The sequence below is a fragment of the Emys orbicularis genome, chromosome 3 (genome assembly GCF_028017835.1).
Source record: "Emys orbicularis isolate rEmyOrb1 chromosome 3, rEmyOrb1.hap1, whole genome shotgun sequence".
Classification (NCBI taxonomy): domain Eukaryota; kingdom Metazoa; phylum Chordata; order Testudines; family Emydidae; genus Emys; species Emys orbicularis.
Window position 1 is genome coordinate 133,656,549 of NC_088685.1, and position 18,001 is coordinate 133,674,549.

An 18,001-nucleotide genomic window follows, 5' to 3' on the forward strand; every position below is an offset into this window, starting at 1 on the left:
CTAGATTAAGTGCAACAGACAGTATCTTATTACTTATTAAATAAAATGTAACTCCTATGAAATATTTGTGATTTACATGAATACTAAAACATTACACAATCTCAAAGGTTTTTGTATTTCTACTTTATGAAAATATTAATGTTTGTAAGTCCTGAGTGGATAGGTATAAGTACACCACATCCACTGTAAGTTATTCAGTATTAAATTTCAGGGGTGTATGTGTGTGATATGTTTCAGAGTAGCAGCCGTGTTAGTCTGTATCCGCAAAAAGAACAGGAGTACTTGTGGCATCTCTAAGGTGCCACAAGTACTCCTGTTCTTTTTGTGTGTGATATGCATGCTCAGGATGGACTGTCTGCACTAGACTTTTTCACTAAACATTTCTCACCATTGCTTACCACTGGCTCAGCTTCATTAATGGTAGCAGATGTAGGAGCTGTAGTATGAAATCCTTGCCCCACTGAAGTCAGTGGGAGCTTTACTGACTTTGGTGGAGTCAGGATTTCACCCCTAGTGTAGAGAGGTCTCCAGGCAGCTGCCAGTATTGTAAGCACCAAGTCAACTAATTCTGCTCACAATGAGTCTACATGACTCGGTGCTTAAAATGCTGGCAGCTGCCAACACTTTGTCTTCATTAGCAACTCCACCATTATTACCCTGTTGGAAAGGCAGTGATGGGAGAGCTTAGAGAAAGAAGCCTAGTGTAGACCAGGCTTCATTGATTTTAGAGAACAGTGACACTTATTTTTTCTTTTCTTCTGAATTAGTGCTTTGGATGCTGAAAATGAGTATCTAGTGCAAGAAGCTCTAGATCGGCTTATGGAAGGGAGGACAGTCCTAATTATTGCTCATCGTCTGTCTACCATTCAGAATGCTGATTCTGTTGCAGTTCTTGACCAAGGCAGAATTATTGAATGTGGAAAACATGAGGAACTTCTTGCAAATCCAAATGGACTTTTCAGGAAACTAATGAAGAAACAAGCTTTTCTTCAGAATAGTAAAACTTTTGCATTAAATGTGTAAAATCCAGAGAAAAGGAATTTTTAAAAGAAAATGTATGAAAGGAAGTATAAGGAATAGAAACTTACAAACTACAAAGAATATAACTTGTTTCTAGTTATGTAAAGTAAATGTTCTATTTTTTCCAAAGTGTACAAAATATCATTTTGAAACTTAGATGTGTTAAACTTTTTATTCAGAGATTTTTAATAATTATTGTAACTTTTTAAATGTCCACAGCACTGAAATTGTTTTCAAAGTGTATAGATTCTTCTGCTTTGTGGTAACTTAATTGATTCAGTATGGCATTTTCTCTATTTTAATGCATTGTATAGCAATGAACTCTATTCTCAAGCAAGTTCCTAATTTTAGGGAAATTAGAAATCCAGAACCTGGTAATTTCACCACCATCTCCTCTTGCGAACCAGGGACCTTTTGTTTTCTGGGCTTATTAGTGTACTTTGACTTTAAAAGATTGAAGTTCAGAATTGTGTGACAGTAGTGGCATGAGAAAAACTCTTCAGTCTCCTTTTTCACATGCTGCTTTTTTCTCTTCCCTTTCAAAATAAAACTGGAAGTTGAGGGGTGTAATCACCATCTGCAGTAACTGTAGATAATTATTTATAAACAGAAGTTATTTTAAATTATTTTGAAGCTTGGATGGGGAGTAGTACTCTTGAAAGCTTCAGGTTTTACAGCTAGGGCAAAGGGAGCAGAATTGCTGCTAAACATTAGTTTGTAGTAGAAAATTCTAAAGTTTGCATGCATCTTCTCATTGCTGTATTCTTCTGGTCTTTACTTTCATTACACTCTAAAGGTGACCTTTGAAGGAACAAACAGTGGGCTTGTGCACTTTTTTGCCTCCTTGTAAAGGGTATATAAATCATGCTCAAAGCTTTATTTGCAACTTTTTTCTATTCTCTGTTAGAAATTCAAGTCTTGTTTGGCTATGAAGACTCTGGGGCAACCAGAAAATTAGTGAAATTACAATATCACAATAAAAGACTGAAAGTTGAGCAACTGAGATGGGAGGGAATATTTAGTCAGTTGTTTAACGCTTCCCTAACTCCCATGACTACCTGAATGCTTGGGTGAAAAGATGCTTTGTTAAATATGCAAAACCCTTGTCCCTTCAACTAAGGAGAAGTACACAAAAGTGTGAGAGCACCAGCAAATCCAAGCAGGACCAAATTTGATGTTCCTGATACGCAAGTTAAAAAAACAAACAACCCCCTCCCCCACTTCTAATACAGACCTTTTTTAATTCATTGTGAAGAAATAAACAAAAATCCAAAGCCAATTTAAAAAAACATTCTTTTGCAACTCACCTTAAGAGCAGTCTATGCTGGCATAAGCCTATGCATTGTTAAAACAATTGTAAGCAGCAGGTGAATTTCCTAGTACAGGGTAAGGCCTCAGTAAAATGTATGCTTGAGAATGTTTTAGGAGGAAAAGCTCTACCTTAGTTATGCCAATAATTAGGGTTGCCAGGCATCCAGTTTTTGACAGGAATGCCCAGTCGAAAAGGGACCCTGGTGGCTCCGGTCAGCACTGCTGACCGGGCCTTTAAAAGTCCAGTCGGCGGTGCTGCAGGGCTAAGGCAAGCTAGTCCCTACCTGTCCTGGCACCCCGCTGCGCCCCGGAAGTGGCCAGCAGGTCTGGCTCCTAGGCGGGAGGGAGGGGGGGAGACCTGGGGCTCTGTGCACTGCCCCCACCCCGAGCACCAGCTCTGCACTCCCATTGGCTGGGAACTGCGGCCAGTGGGAGCTGGGGGAAGATGGTGCCTCCAGGCAACAGCAGCGTGCGGAGCCTCCTGGCCCCCCTGCCTAGGAGCGCGGTGCCAGGACAGGCAGGGAGCCTGCCTTAGCCCCGCTGCACCCCTGACTGGGAACCGCCTGAGGTAAGCCCCAGCCCTGAGCCCCCCCAAACCTGGAGCCCCCCTGCACCCCAAACCCCTCATCCCCGGCCCCATCCCAGAGCCTGCACCCCTAGCTGGAGCCCTCACCTCCCCCTGCACCCCAACCCCCAGCCCAGAGCCCCCTCCCACACCCTGAACTCCTCATCCCAGAGTCCATACCCCATCCTGCACCCCAGCCGCCTCCTGCACTCTGAATCCCTCGGCCCCAGCCTGGAGCCCCCTCCTGCACCCCAAACCCCTCATCCCCAGTCCCACCTCCGAGCGTGCACCCCCAGCCAGAGCCCTCATCCCCTCCCACACCCCTGCCCCAGGCCGGAGCCCCCTCCCAAACCCCTCATTTTTGGCCCCATCCTGGAGCCCACAACCCCAGTTAGAGTCCTCACCCCCTCCCACACCCCAACCCCCTGCCCCAGCCCAGTGAAAATGAGTGAGGGTGGGGGAATGTTGAGAACAGGGGGTGGGGCCTCGGGGAAGGAGTGGGCTTAGGTTGTTTAGTTTTGTGCGATTAGAAAGCTGGCAACGCTATATGCCATTGTGTGAAACATTAAAAACAATTCTAAAAACCACTGCAGGCTAAAAATGCTGACAGAGAATGCTTTAACTTCAATACTTCCTACACATTATTTCTTTCTCTGTACCCTTTCAAATGATGGGCTTGTTCCTAAAAACCATTACTCATGTGAATAATCATTCCTCAGGTAAGGTGCAGAATGAGCTCATAAACTGTGCACTAGGTGTCTGTGTGGACCCTGCTGCCACACTAAAAGTTCCATTGCGTGCTTTAATCTACTCCCATTTCAAAACAGCCTAGATTAAAGCACACCATGAAACTCTTCTCACCTATACTGTTTTGAAATGGGAATAGATTTAAGTGCACTGCAAAACTTTTAGTGTGTGGCGGCACGGTCCAGATGGACACCTAGTACGTGGCAGGCTAATATGGGTAGATTTACACCCCAGCTTGCCACGAATTGTGTTCCTATAAACAAGCCCTAAGAGTCATTGGGATTTGGGCTCCTAAGTCACTTAAGCCTTTTTGAAAAATTTAGCCAGTTTGAAACCACCATGCACCTGCTGCAGGGAGCTGTGATTTTCATTGTGGGTAGGTGCCCAATCGACAGATCCTGCAGCACATGCTGGGAGTAGTGGATGTGGCACACTGTATGTGGCCAATACAGCATAGCTAGTGATGTTCTGCACAGTTTTGTTTTATACCACTGCAATCCTACTAGTTCAAGCTTCAACAATACAATTCTTCAGCTTTGAGGCTTTGTAGGGAGATTTACTCTTTCTGCTAAGAAAACCAGTGTGTTTTTAAAAATGCTCACAGTATTGCATTCTGGTTCATTAAGGGAACCTTCAGTGGTTGCCAGTATAGGCTAAACCCAGCAAACTGTTAGTGTGCATCTGAGACACTATCGACAGACTTGCTTTGCCAAGGACAATTTTATTTCATCCAGTCTGCTAATTCAATGTGGTCTTGTGAAGGAAAATGGGCCACGCTTAGGTGGAGTATCTGAGTAGTGCACTATAGCACCCTATGTAAAATGAACTTGTTTGTTATACTCACTGATCGCATTTTCCAGCATTGCCCTCTTCAGTTGTTTTTAGTAATTTTTTTGTATCCTGAATTAAAATTTATCAATAAAAAATTTATTGCTTCTGTCATCTCATGGTAAGACATACTGCTTCATAATGATGTAACAAGAACTTGGATCATTTCAAATAATGATTAAACAGTTCTCCTTCCAAAGACTTGAAATTTAGAACACTAATGGTGATGTACTAAATGAGAGTACAAAGAACTCCCATATAATTTAATGGAAATCTTGTTCAAAACTCTGAAAGTGGAATATGGCTCTGTTTTCTGTGGCATCACACTTAAAAAAAAAAAAAAAAAAATCCCCATTTAGTTACTCCCTCAATTTAATTATTCCGTACTTGACAAATTTCTTGGATTGTTGTACACATTAAATAAGATGACCAGCCTGTCCAACTTCAAAAGCCAAATTCTCAGAGAGAATGAGTAACTACTTTCTTCATTTGGAGTTGTAGGCACTCAACAGGTGTTCAGCATCTCTCAGGATTTGACCCAAAGAAAATAAAAACCTTTTCTGTAATGTATAATTGTATTTAGTGTTGAGTGCTTGCTGCCCCAGTGACAGGCTAGCATTGACTGCTCCGTTCACTGTGTTTCTAATTTCGGATAGTATGAATGCTTTCCTGAGGGAGCTAGGACACTGAAAATAAAACCACTGTCTTGCAAGAATTATTTTGATTAGCTATATTTAAATACTGAATAAAGTATTATCACTGTTAATTATTGGCATGTTTGAAATAGAGAAGATTCTTTAATTCAAGTAGCTGACTGCTGCTGTCAAACTATATTTTTATCGTCTGATGCATAGAACCTCCCTCATTCTCTTCAAAGACTGCATATTGGCAGTCTACTTCTTGTGCAATACAAAAGATTATCATTCCTGACAGAGTGCTTAAACAATACTGCCTTCACACCACTGCCACACTGCTGGGGTTAGGGTAACAGTTGTTCAACTGTCTTGAGAAAGTTTAGTGGCTGTGTTAAACCAGTCAACAAAAAGTTGTCGGCACCTTAACATGAAGGCTACAAATTGTTGGAGAAAGGAGCCAGGTCAACAGTTGATTTACTCTACACGTGAAGGATAATCTTTTGTATTTTGTGTGATGCAAGAAGCTGCATTTCTTATTTTTTGAAGGAAAACATTACTGTTCTGTCCGTTAGGCACATTAGTTTGAGCCTCTGTATTGTCCCCCAAGATACCTTTGTATTCAAATAAATTAGGTTCATATGAACCAGCTGCCATAATATCAGTTCTTGAAGTTGTATACTAACTCTGCAGATCACAAGTCTGCCTGCTTGTATCTCCTAAAACAAACTGTCTTCCCAGACAGGTAGGCAACTCCCTAATTTTCTGCAGTAGCCTTTAAACAAAAATCTATTTCATGTTTATTACTTTTCCAGAATTTCAAGACAAGCTTGATCTTTTTGAAGAGGTGAACCTGAGCATTAACATCTCTGTGCATTTCAAATAATTGGTGATGGGTGAGGGCAGTTCTGGGGCAAGTACTGTCTTCCTGGTCTGTAGAGCACCTAGCACAATAGGGTCCTGGTCCATGACAGACTCCTAGGGGCTATGATAATACAAATAATAAAGAATAATTTAATTTCAAAGTTGCTAGTTCAAATCCAGATCAGGTCAGCATAGTCTTTTATTCAATGCCATATGTGAAATGAGATGATTGTCTAAGTTCATTTCCTAGATGAAAAATGGCTAATAGGTACAATTAGCACTAGTTGGCATTCTTTCTCCTGTGCCAAAGTTTGAATTACTGTACCTCCTCTCCCCCGGAGGCAGTGCACAAGAACAATTAAGATGGGTTGACAAGGCAATGAGGGGAAGCTTCATTGCTACAGTAGCTGCTTTGTTAATTAATAAACAATTTAATTCAGCAAACCTGTTGTAAGTACTAAATTCTTTTAAAGTATGACATAAGTTTTGTGATAGGGAACTAAATAACATTATAAAGTGTTTTTAAATCTGTTTTGATGGATGTTGGGAGGAGTGGATTGCACTCCAGTTCCTTTTTTGGTTCCCCAGCCCTCGCTTCCTTGTATTGTTTGCATTCATTTTTGTGGTTGTTTTGTTTTTATGAAACAGCCATAACATGTGAGTTCCATGCCATTACATAGGGGTGAACTATCATAACAAGGAAGGACTGCAGGATAATAATTAGTATAGAATGGTACAATGAAGTCCTATTGGACATTCTGATTTATCCCCTCCTGTAAAGCAAGAACCAGAGGACACCAGCTGAAATGAAAAGGCATCACCTTTAAAACATCTGGAAGGAATTTTATGCAGCAATTATAACATATCTAATACTGCAGGTATGATTGAGGCTAATAGCTTAGTAATATTTTTAAAAATGGACATATGAATATGAATAGTAACTGTTGTTTCTCTAAGGAGGAAAAGTAAAGGGTTGGATCCTCAACTGATATAAATCAGCAGAGCTCTATTGGCTTCAAATTATGCGAAGGAGGATTTGTCTGTCTTGAAGCAAGAGTAAGCCTATTAATAGCCTGTGGGCCACATCCACAACTGGTGTAAATTGACATATGTCCCTAACTGGAGATCTGGCTCAAGAACTGTTAAACTTATCCCTTAAAACAAGAAGCTAATCCCCATGTGAGGGTCAGGAAGAAATTCCTTATACCCTGTATTTTTATACTGTACAATTGGCCAGGTGCCATACTTCTCAATGTACCAAGGCCCAAATATGAGATGCAATGTGTGACCCACCCAAAGCAAGAGGCATAAGAATTATTTATGCAACTTGGTTTTGGAAGCTTAATGATGTAGGGGTCATTACTGTATTTCAGGGAGTGTATGAAGGTTTTGGAAGAACATGGAATGGGGTGAGAGGGATGGGGATACTCCCTGACTTCCTTTGTGGTGTGTGGAGTATGAAGAAGTGCTTATATTTGCAATGAGAGAGGGGTACTACTTGTGCCTGTGGTGTGGGATTAGCGAAGTCCATCTCTACCCTCCCTACTTCAGCATAATGATGCGTGTGTTCCTGATGCTAGGGAGCCTGTCAACTACATCTCCTAAAACCTAGGGGCCTCTGGCTTCCCCTTCATGCTGCTCCCTGGTGGCTGCTAACCAGCATCACCCAAGCAACACAGTTCCAAGTTTGTGGCCATGGTTGGCGGGGGAGATTATGCTTTGACTATATCCATGTGGTTCTTCCCAGCTGCTTGAGGTCTGTTGTTACAAGTATCTAACCATGGAAATGCAGCCTGAAGTCTCTCCTGCTCTCCAAATCCGTTTCAGTCCCATTGGGTAGAATTATGAATATAATGGAAAAGATAGGAAAAAACAGTAATAGCTTTGCTGATTTGCAACCTAATTTCTTTGAAGGTTTGTTTGAAAAATGCTAGCAATGATTTTGTGAAAAGTGTGACTGACGCAAACCGGCTGTTAGCAAAAAGTAAAGAAAAATGTCTTTAAAATCCTGTTTGTTTAATTTTCTCTCATAAACCGAGTAACAGATTTAGTTAAAAATCCCCAGACAATTCAATTTTAGAGTAGATGCTCTAAGTGTACTTTCCCCAAATCTGGATTCTTCATACAAAGCAGTACAGTTAAATATCTGCTTTGAATGGAAAAACTGAACCTTTACCTAATATGGAGGTGCTACTGCACATCTATGTTTTTTTCTATAACTTCACTTTCATGATTCCTTATTTCTAATGTCATCTTCAACATTAAGGGTGAGTAAAAACAAATCTGTGTGGAACACAGTTAATTTGGGGACAAAAATAAGTTACACTGCTCCCAACAAAGGAAATTTTAGAGATATGGCACATGCATCACTGGGTTGAGTATTAGTTTGCCTTCCTCTGAACCAATGGTTTCTATCTTCAAAGGCTTTCCTAGCAAGTTGTCTTGGGTGCCTAATTTTCACTACAAAGAGTTTATTTAGTTACTTGCAACCTGTTATCTACTGCTGCTATGTAGGCCCCATAAACCATTGCACTGATTTCCAAAGCAACTATTTTGAAGTACCCTGGGACTTACCCTAAACGACTTGGGTGTATCTGAGGAGGATTAGTTTGGGAACAATCACACATGGAGCCCAGGTAAGAAAAAGGTGGATAATTCCTGTGGCAGATCTGATAAAGGCCTCTATTGGAGATGCAATACTAGACTAGATGAGGGACTATTTATGACATTGTTATCCCATTTGCCTATCCACTCAGGTCAAATTTGGGGTGTTGCAGGTTGCCCCAGCAAAGTGAGATGGAGTGATTGGTACTTTTTTATTTATTTCCCCCCCCCCTTGTTTATTTACAAGGAACATACAAAGACCTATTTTCCCAAGGAAGAAATAAAACACAGGAGGCAGTTTCTTTGCTTACAGCCCCAAGCCTCTTTAGCCAGCCTCCTCCCTAGGCTTTTCTCAGAGTCACAGGCGGGCCAGGCTATCTCCTACTTTTCTCCTGAACACCTGCCCCCTCAGTCATAGGATACTCAGTGATACCTCAGTCTTCTTCCAATTGCTGGCAGCCTTGGTTGCATTAGTCTGTGTTGGGTAGAGCCATGTGCTTGTGCTTTGGGTTTGGACACTTATGTCTGTCCCTTCTTTCAATGTTTTCCCCAGGAGTTGAAATTAGGGGAGGTGTTTGAATTTATAGGGGAATGAGAGGTGAGACCGTGAGGGTGAAAGCGGGCTGCATGGCACCACAGTAAAAACTGAAAAATGTTTCACAATCATTTTATTAGATTTAACTCCTGTTTTAAAATCATCACACAAAGTTGGCTACTCAAGCCTACTATGAAGCACTACAGCTACATCCTTCTTGGTTTCTTAATGTAATTTTGCACAACTCCATTAATGAACTTCTCGAATGCAGTGCATTCATCTTTGGTAGCTTCTTGTGTGTCCGGTATTTCCAGTCCTTCATGATATGTTTATGATCAGGCAGAAGGCGACTTCTTTCAGAACACAAAATTCTATTCCGTGAAGAAAAAGAATGCTCAACTTAAACTGTAGCTGTTGTGACTGAGGAGCAAGAGATGAATTCCTACTTCTTTCATCCCAGGAAACCTAGCATAAAGATTGGGTCGAACCACTAGTGATGATAAAGTAGAAGTTGAAGTCAAACCTTCATTCATTCATTGTATAATATTTCATTCTGTGTTCAAATTCTCTATTCTGCCCTGATCACATAGCAGACCCATTGCTGGTAGTGCCTCACTCCACTCAACTGTCATTGTCTTATAAGACAGGCATCTGTAAAAGCTACATAGAGGTTGAGTAGAATCCAGAAGTTGCTGTTGTAGATTTGTAAGAATCAAGTCCGTGTACTTTTTCAGATGGCTTAACAAATACTTCTTGGCCTCTTCACTTGAGTCAATATAAGTGCCTTAATTAATCAACTTCTGAAGTCTTTGCTTCTTCCAGTACGTTTTCAATTGATAACTCTCTGATCCAAGTACAGCTTTTATCACTGGACAAAGATCTGCTATTGTTGAGCAGGCGCTTGGATGGCATTGTTTAATGACTCGAGTGGTTTCAACAGTAGACTTACAAGAGAGAGAATGGCAATAGTCTTCTCTGAACTAAGTAGCAAAAGTAATCCACCAGCCTCAACACTTATATCTGTCCCATCTCAGTAGATACTTTCCAAAGCCAATAATAATGCTTGCAGTAATTTTAAGACAACTGCCAAGGATCACTCATGATAAAGTCAGCGGGTTTTCCCAGGTTGGACTAATTTGAACTTCAGTCCCAATGTATCTTCTATTTTTTCCAAGACGTTCAGTCCTTTTGGACTCTTTCTGAAAAAAAGAATATAACTAAGACATTAAATGTATGACCCAAATGAGGGTTGTGGGGAGTTTCACAAGGTTATTGTAGTGGGGTCGCAGTATTGCCACCCTTCTGTACTGCCTTCAGAGGTGGGAGGCTGGAGAGCAGCAGCTGCTGGCCAGGCACCCAGCTCTGAAAGCAACACCCCGCTAGCAGCAGTGCGGAAGTATGGGTGGCAATATCATACCATGCCATCCTTACTTCTGCCTTCAGAGTTGGGTCAGGATCCCCCCAGTTACAACACTGTGAAATTTCAAATTTAAATATCTGATATCATGAAATTTCAATTTTTAAAATCCTATAACCATGAAATTGACCAAAATAGACTATGAATTTGGTAGGGCCCTAGCAATGACTTAATTCTTGATGCCCATTTGCATCGATGCATTCATCAGTCATGTATGCACATTTTCTGAATGTGGTCAGAGAGTTCTTCACTTTTTTAACTGCTGAGTCTTTCACTGTTGCACTGCATGCTTCTAACCAGTCAGTTGAGTTTCTTGCAGAAAGAGAGTGAGCATTTGCTGGTCTTGTTTAGAACCAGTGACTAACTTCAGGATTAGCAAGTGACAATGCCCCTACCATTGGCCTCGTTTGTAGTATTGCTTGCTTAAATAGAAAGTATGATGTGAAAGGCATATTTGTTCAGATAATCTGTGTGAGTCTCCAGCATTCTTAACAGCCTCATTAAGTACTTCTAAAATTTGGCTTTGACAGTCATTGGCTTATAAGGCTTTCTGCATGTCGATGCAGTCCAGAGGCTTGGTGTTTTGCAGCTTTTCACAGAGGATGTCAGCATTGGCTTTGCTGATCACTCTGGCAAACCAAGCTCCTCCACTTATACTATATAAATCAATGGTATGCCCACATCTCAAATACTGTGTGCAGTTCTTGTCGCCCCATCTCAAAAAAGATATATTGGAACTGAAAAAGATACAGAGAAGGGCAACTAAAATGATTAGGGATATGGAGCAGATTTCATGAGGAGAGATTTAAAAAGACTGGGACTTTTCAGCTTGGAAAAGAGACGACTAAGAGGGGATATGATAAAGGGCTATAAAATCTTGACGTGTGTGGAGAAAGTGCATAAGGAAATGTTATTTACTTCTTCACATAACACAAGTACCAGGGGTCACCCAATGAAATTAATAAGCAGCAGGTTTAAAACGAACAAAAGGAAGTACTTCTTCAGACAACACACAGCTAACCTGTGGAATTTTTTGCCAGGGGCTTTTCTGAAGTTTAAAACTATAACAGTGTTCAAAAAAGAACTAGATAAGTTCATGGAGAATAGGTCCATCAAGGGCTATTAGCCAGGATGGGCAGGGATGCAACAAAGAGTGTCCCTAGCCTCTGTTCGCCAGAAGCTGGGAATGGACAACAGGGGATGGATCACTCCATGATTGCCTGTTCTGTTCATTCTTTTTTAAGCACCTGGCATAGGCCACTGTTGGAAGACAGGATACTGGGCTAGATGGATCATTGGTCTGACCCAGTATCGCCATTCTTATGTATAAATTAATATTGTAATAAATATTTAGTACAGAAACTCTCCAAGATAATGACCTTTTGAGATAGTGATGAAGTGAGATAATGATCTTGGCAAATAATGCATTTTAAAAATCTTGGCCTACTAGGATATGTATATTTATATGTTTCCCAGTCACAAATCAAGCATTCTGGAGCAAAATCACTAAAACATAATCCAACAAACAAGTGTTCCTTTAACGTGCCCTCCCTTCTCCCTCCACTGCATCCCACTCAGAGTTGTTGTCCTTGGTCAGTGGAGACCCAGAGTTCAGAGGTGCTTTCATGTGAGTCCACCTCCCACCCTGGGGCGGGGAGGAGAAGGCATCTGGCTTGTTCCTCCAGCTGCTTGCTCTGGCCACTGTTGTTTGTTGTGCCACTGTTCACTCCACTTCTCTATTGCCGATGGTCCTGCGCTGTCATCTTCTGATGCCACCTGCCACTGTGACATCTGCAAGTCAGTCTCTTGAGATTCCACCCAGGTCTCAGTGCTAGTGCAGGCTGGGCTGTTTCTTCCACAGAAATACTATCCCACAGCAGGTCTAAGCACTTAGACCTGATTATCAGTGATTTCAGCTCTAGGGTTACTCAGGGCCGGTGCTACCATTAAGGCAAACTAGGTGGTTGCCTAGGGTGCCGAGATTTGGGGGTGCCAAAAAGCGGTGCCCCCAATTTTTTTTACAGCGTTCCTGGGCTGGGCTGCTGGCGACGCGCTGACACGTGCGGCTCAGACTCCCTCTCCCAGCGCAGCGGCCGCTCCATACAATTATTGTCATTGCCGGCGGGGGCGGCATGCTCGGGGAGGGGGCGTAGTAGAGGTGCGCTGGGGTGGGGAGCCCTGCGGCAGCTCCCCCCCCCATCCTGAGGGACCCCTCCCCCCGCGGCAGCTCCCCCCCCCCCCCCGGCCCGGGGAGCCGTGCGGCAGCTCCCCACCCCAGCTCATCTCTGCTGCGCCCCCTCCCCAAGCGTGCGGTCGCCGCTCCACTTCTCCAGCCTCCTAGGCTTGCAGCGCCAATCAGCTGTTTGGCGCCGCAAGCCTGGGAGGGGAGGAGAATTAGAGCAGGGGCGGCGTGCTCAGGGAGGAGATGGAGCAGAGGTGAGCTGTGGTGGGGAGCTGCCGCACAGCTCCCCGGGGGGTGAAGCTGCCGCGGGGGAGCTGCAGCAGGGCTGGGGGGGGGGGGGTCGCAAGGTGGAAGTTTCGCCTAGGGCGCGAAACTTCCTTGCACCGGCCCTGGGGTTACTTTAAAAAAACAAAAGACTCTCTATGGAGCCTAATCAGTTCTATCTTTAAACAGGGGAGGGGGCAGGCCAAACAGTGCCTGTGACTCTTAGGCAGAGCCCACCCTCTCTCGTCACTGGGATCTGGCATCCAAGCCCCCTGCTTAGCGAGTGCAGTTCAGTTGGGAGTGACCAATGCTTAATTTGTAATGAAAGAGGTGCCAGGGCTCAAGCAAGTTTTTTTTACTTTCATAACTGATGTGGCAAGCCCAGATGTCCCAGGGCTATGAAATGCCAAGCCTAGATATGCTGGGGCCCAGCCCTGGCATACACTGGCACAAATTAAGCACTGAGTGTGACCTCCCCTCACTCAGGACAAGCTAAGTACAGTTCTGCTGCCCTTTACTCATACAATAAGGATAACATTTCATTACTCCTGCATTCAATACTACAGTGATTTGTAACTCAACACCAGCCAAAATTGATCACTTAGGCAACACAGCTCTGCTGGATACCTAGGCAGAGTAGGTGTGTTCATGTAAATAGTCTGGTCCTGAAGCCTTTCCCCACCACTTTCCGGCTCATTCAGACCTTGCTTACAAATCATAACTTGAAATTATTAGGTTGGCCAACATCACCAAAATGAATGTGTCAACATTGTCTCAAAATAAAAAAAAATAAAAAAAACCCCAGCTGTCTGAGAAGCTAATCTTTGTTCATACTTTTCAAACCTACTATTCTTTTTCAGTATTTTATCATATACTATATATGCTTTTAAAGTCTGTATTAATGTTTCAATTTTAAGTCAAATTTCCAACAGACTAAATAGGCAACACTGCATGTAACCAGTTGACCTCTGGGTGGATGATGGGGAAATTCAGAAGGGGTGTAGGGAAATCTCTGCCTTCTTTCCATTCACTCAGAATGAAAGGGGGTTGGGCAAACCTCATGCCTGACACCAGGGCTGGCCCTAGACCAAATGGTGCCCCAGGCAAGGAACAGCTTCGGTTCTCCCCATCCCTGCCATTTGTTAAACTTTTGACTACCTTATTTTTTATTGCATTTTGTAGCCCATTTCATGAGTTTGATGTTAAATGTAGTTCTCAGAAAGTCTGGGAGGTTCCACGAGATTCTACAAAGATCCAAAAAAATAACAGGAGTACTTGTGGCACCTTAGAGACTAACAAATTTATTAGAGCATAAGCTTTCGTGGGCTACAACCCACTTCTCCGTTATGCATCCGAAGAAGTGGGTTGTAGCCCACGAAAGCTTATGCTCTAATAAATTTGTTAGTCTCTAAGGTGCCACAAGTACTCCTGTTATTTTTGCGGATACAGACTAACACGGCTGCTACTCTGAAACCTACAAAGATCCAAAACATTCTAGGAGATTAGTGAAAAATGAATCCATGTATGGAATACCTGAAACACGCTACTTCAAACATGCTATTTTCCCTTTTGTCGCTAACAAAAACAACACCCCAAACCCAGCACCCCCCAGGCGGTTGCCTGCCCCTAAATCTGGCCCAAGGTTTAATCCAAACCCAGACGAGGATGCTGATGGATTGAGCGAGTCTGAGCGGAAAACCTACAAGGCATGGAGCTCAGTTCCACGCCCCCAGGCCAGTCAGCACTCCTGTGGGCCATGGACAGAGAACGCTCCTTCCCGCTGAGACCATCCAACAGTTGGAGCTGGCTGTGCCGCAGGTAGGGTTGCCAACTTTGGTTGGACGTATTCCTGGAGGTTTCATCACATGACATAATCTTTAATGTAAATGCCGGTAAAAAGGGCTTCCCCCACAAGAGTTCAGTCCCTCTATCTTGTTATGGGGATCACCTGGCTCTGGAGGCACCGCCACTGCCCCCGTGCGGTGCGGGAAGCTGTGCAATCCGCCCCCCTGCAGCGCTCTGCCCGGACGCTGTCAGGCTGCTGAGTGGAGGCGCTCGGGACCCCTGTCCAGCCCCCTGCTTGTGCTAACGGGTAACGGCGATTAACTGGCTAGCGACAGCCCGGCCAAGCATGAGTCCCGGCTCTGAGGCAGCGAGGTCGCTGGTGCCCCGCGCCCGCTGCCGCGTCCCAGCCCGGCCTCCCTACAGCGCGAGGTATTACCTCGGCGCAGCCGCCTTTCCACTCCCCGCGCCTGCAGCCGGAGGCGCGCGCCTGGACCCCAGCTGACTCCTCCCTCTCTCGGGGAGCGGGGCCGGGAGTGTGACGTAGGCAGTTGCGACATCCGGAGCTGAGCGTGTGGCTCGTGTACGTTGGCGGCGCGCGCGAGGCCCGGCACCGGCAGTTGGTAGCCAGGCGTTGCTGAGCTCGCGCCAACTCTCTCCCTGCACCTCCTACCATGTTCCCTGCCGCCCCCGGCTCCCCGCGCACCCCGGGCGGACCGGCCCGTAGGCCCCTCGGGGCCGCCGCAGTTTCCGTTCCCCGGCCGGGCGGCAGGAAGAGCCTGGCGGCGGCCGGCTCCCCGGGGCTGTTCTCCCCGGTGGGGAGGAGGAGCGGCTCCCTGTCGGCGCGGTGAGTTCCCGGCGGGGGCGGTGGGTTCTGGGCTGGGTCTTAGTGCTCCGGAGCGGGGCCAGAGGCACTGAGCTGCCTGCCGGCTCGGGAAGCCGCCCCTGCGTCAAATCATCCCTTCGTTGCAAAGGGCTAGAAACTTAATTGGTGTTGTTTAAATTAACAGTCTGCAGCGCCCCCCCCCCCCCCCATTCACAACGGAAATGCCCCAGTGGGGTAGGTGGGCGAGGTGGGATTTGTAAATCCAGTGTAATTTTGATGTGGTCATCTGCATTTTGGTTCTCTTGCTCATTCTGTAAGTGTGCTTTAATATTGCAGTGCTCTTCAGAAACTTGTATGGTTTATTTCATGAGTATAGGGGCCTAGACTGTGGTTCAAGTAATCTGATTGATCACCCAGGGGTTTGTGCATTACCCAATTCCTTTGTGGCGTTGTGCAGAGGACGCCCCATTCCTAATGTCGGTGATGTAAGCATGATGTCTGCCCACTTAGATTGTAAGCACTTTGGGGCAGGGATTGTTTTTTTGTTCTGTGTTCATACAGCAGCTACACAGTGAGCTCCTGTGCATGCCTAAGGCTCCTAATGCTGCGATAATTCAGATAAACAAACAGTGTTTCCTTTAGCTCATTATAGTGTTCATTTTCTGTTTGACATTTCTAAGATTATGGGGCACAGGTCTTTGTTAGGTCTTGCGTAATCTTGTGGCTGCTAGTAGTAACCCTGAAAGTAACATGAACTGAAGCCTAGCGTATGATGATTTCCATTCATTTTATGTCTAGAATGATTGTCAATTGTACCTTTTTAGTTTTTGGGCCTCTGGTTGTCAAAGTTTCCATGCATTTAAAAAAATCACTGTCCAAAAAAACTTACATTGTTCCCTATCCCACATAGGTCAGAAGTGTTATAAATCCAGAACAGTTCTATGACACTTTAGAATTCAATCTCAAAAGTAGTCATTTGTTCTTGAGACTGACAAGTGTTGCTCAGATGACATTTTCAGCCCTGGAGGATTGCTAGACTGAACTTTCAGCCTGTTTAGCATGGCAGCCCATTCTCACTTTCTGACCTTGGTTTCAGGTTTGGGTCACAGAGATAGTCTTTCTTTCTTTCTGATTGAAAGATGCCATTGCAGTGTTTTCCGGCTTGTTGGCAAGGAAAGGGCACACTGCTGAGAAGCAGGGAAAATTTGTAAAGAAGTCAATTAGAGTAGAAAGGAATCTAATAGCAACCCAACAACTTTCTAGAAGGAGCTGTGATAATTGAGACTACAAATTTACCATAATTTAGAGTTTTACGGTAAAAAGTGCAAGTTCATAAAATGTCACACTAACCTATAACAGAGATCGGCAACCTTTGGTACGTGGCCCATCAGGAAAAGCCCCTGGTGGGCTGGGCCAGTTTGTTTACCTGTTGCATCTGCAGGTTCGGCCGATCGCAGCTCCCACTGGCTGCGGTTCGCCGTCCCAGGTCAATGGGGGCTGCAGGAAGGGCGGCCAGCACATCCCTCGGCCCACACCGCTTCCTGCAGCCCCCATTGGCCTGGAGCAGCAAACCATGGCCAGTGAGAGCTGCGATCGGCCGAACCTGCGGACGCGGCAGGTAAACAAACCGGCCCGGCCCACCAGGGGCTTACCCTGATGGGCCACATGCCAAAGGTTGCCCATACCTGACCTATAATAACAAATGTTGATGGGAGTAGATGCAAGAAAACCAGACAGAGAAACTAGATTAGTCTAAACCAAAAAGTCTGCATTGACATACTCTGTTGAAATTATGCTTGTTAAAAACAGATGTGGAGCTGGAAATTAATGTACCAAAATTGGTGTGTCAGATATTAGGCCTAATTGGTGGACAAAATAATGAGGGGTATGAGCTATTCCACCTTCACACCCTTTTTGGGTCCTTAAGAGAGAGTCTTTGGGGGGGAAAAATACAGAGCAAAGATTAGACTGTGGCTACTGGAGTGAGCTGCACCCTCATGGCTGTCAACTCCACTGTCTCCTAGGACCCAGGCCTTCTTTGTCCTAATCCTGTGGGATGTCCTGACCAGATGGGGTCAGAGGGGGAGCGATCCAGGTGATATTGCTATCCCCTACCAGCTCAAGCTATATCTCCGACACCACCTGAGATAAAACGGGGTCTGACTTTTACAGCAGCAGGAATAACATCAGTTCCAGCCCATCTCAAGTAACTTATTTTCATTTCCCCAAAAGGAGTTTTACATTTTTAACAGCAGCAACAGCTACAGCTCGTACCAACCAACTTCTTCTCTTTTACCCAACAGGACAGATATTACCATTTTTAATACCATCTAAGAGACTCACAAAGTATTTTTTTTCCTTCTAAAACTCTTTCCAGCTAAAAGTTTTGCCGTGACAAGCGCCAGTGTGAATAGCACGTTGTCG

At 44.5% G+C, this 18,001-nt stretch overlaps 2 protein-coding genes across 2 annotated transcripts in view; both read left to right on the forward strand.

Moving 5' to 3' along the window:
• The window catches only part of ABCB10 (ATP binding cassette subfamily B member 10), a 45,362-nt gene extending 43,062 nt beyond the window's left edge, over positions 1-2,300 (forward strand). The window contains exon 13 of the mRNA XM_065400450.1: positions 768-2,300. Coding sequence (XP_065256522.1) covers positions 768-1,023 — 256 coding nt within the window. The 3' untranslated portion in view covers positions 1,024-2,300. The remainder of the gene's footprint in view (positions 1-767) is intronic.
• Positions 2,301-15,384: 13,084 nt separating this feature from the next.
• The window catches only part of NUP133 (nucleoporin 133), a 63,817-nt gene continuing 61,200 nt past the window's right edge, over positions 15,385-18,001 (forward strand). The window contains exon 1 of the mRNA XM_065401266.1: positions 15,385-15,598. Coding sequence (XP_065257338.1) covers positions 15,426-15,598 — 173 coding nt within the window. The 5' untranslated portion in view covers positions 15,385-15,425. The remainder of the gene's footprint in view (positions 15,599-18,001) is intronic.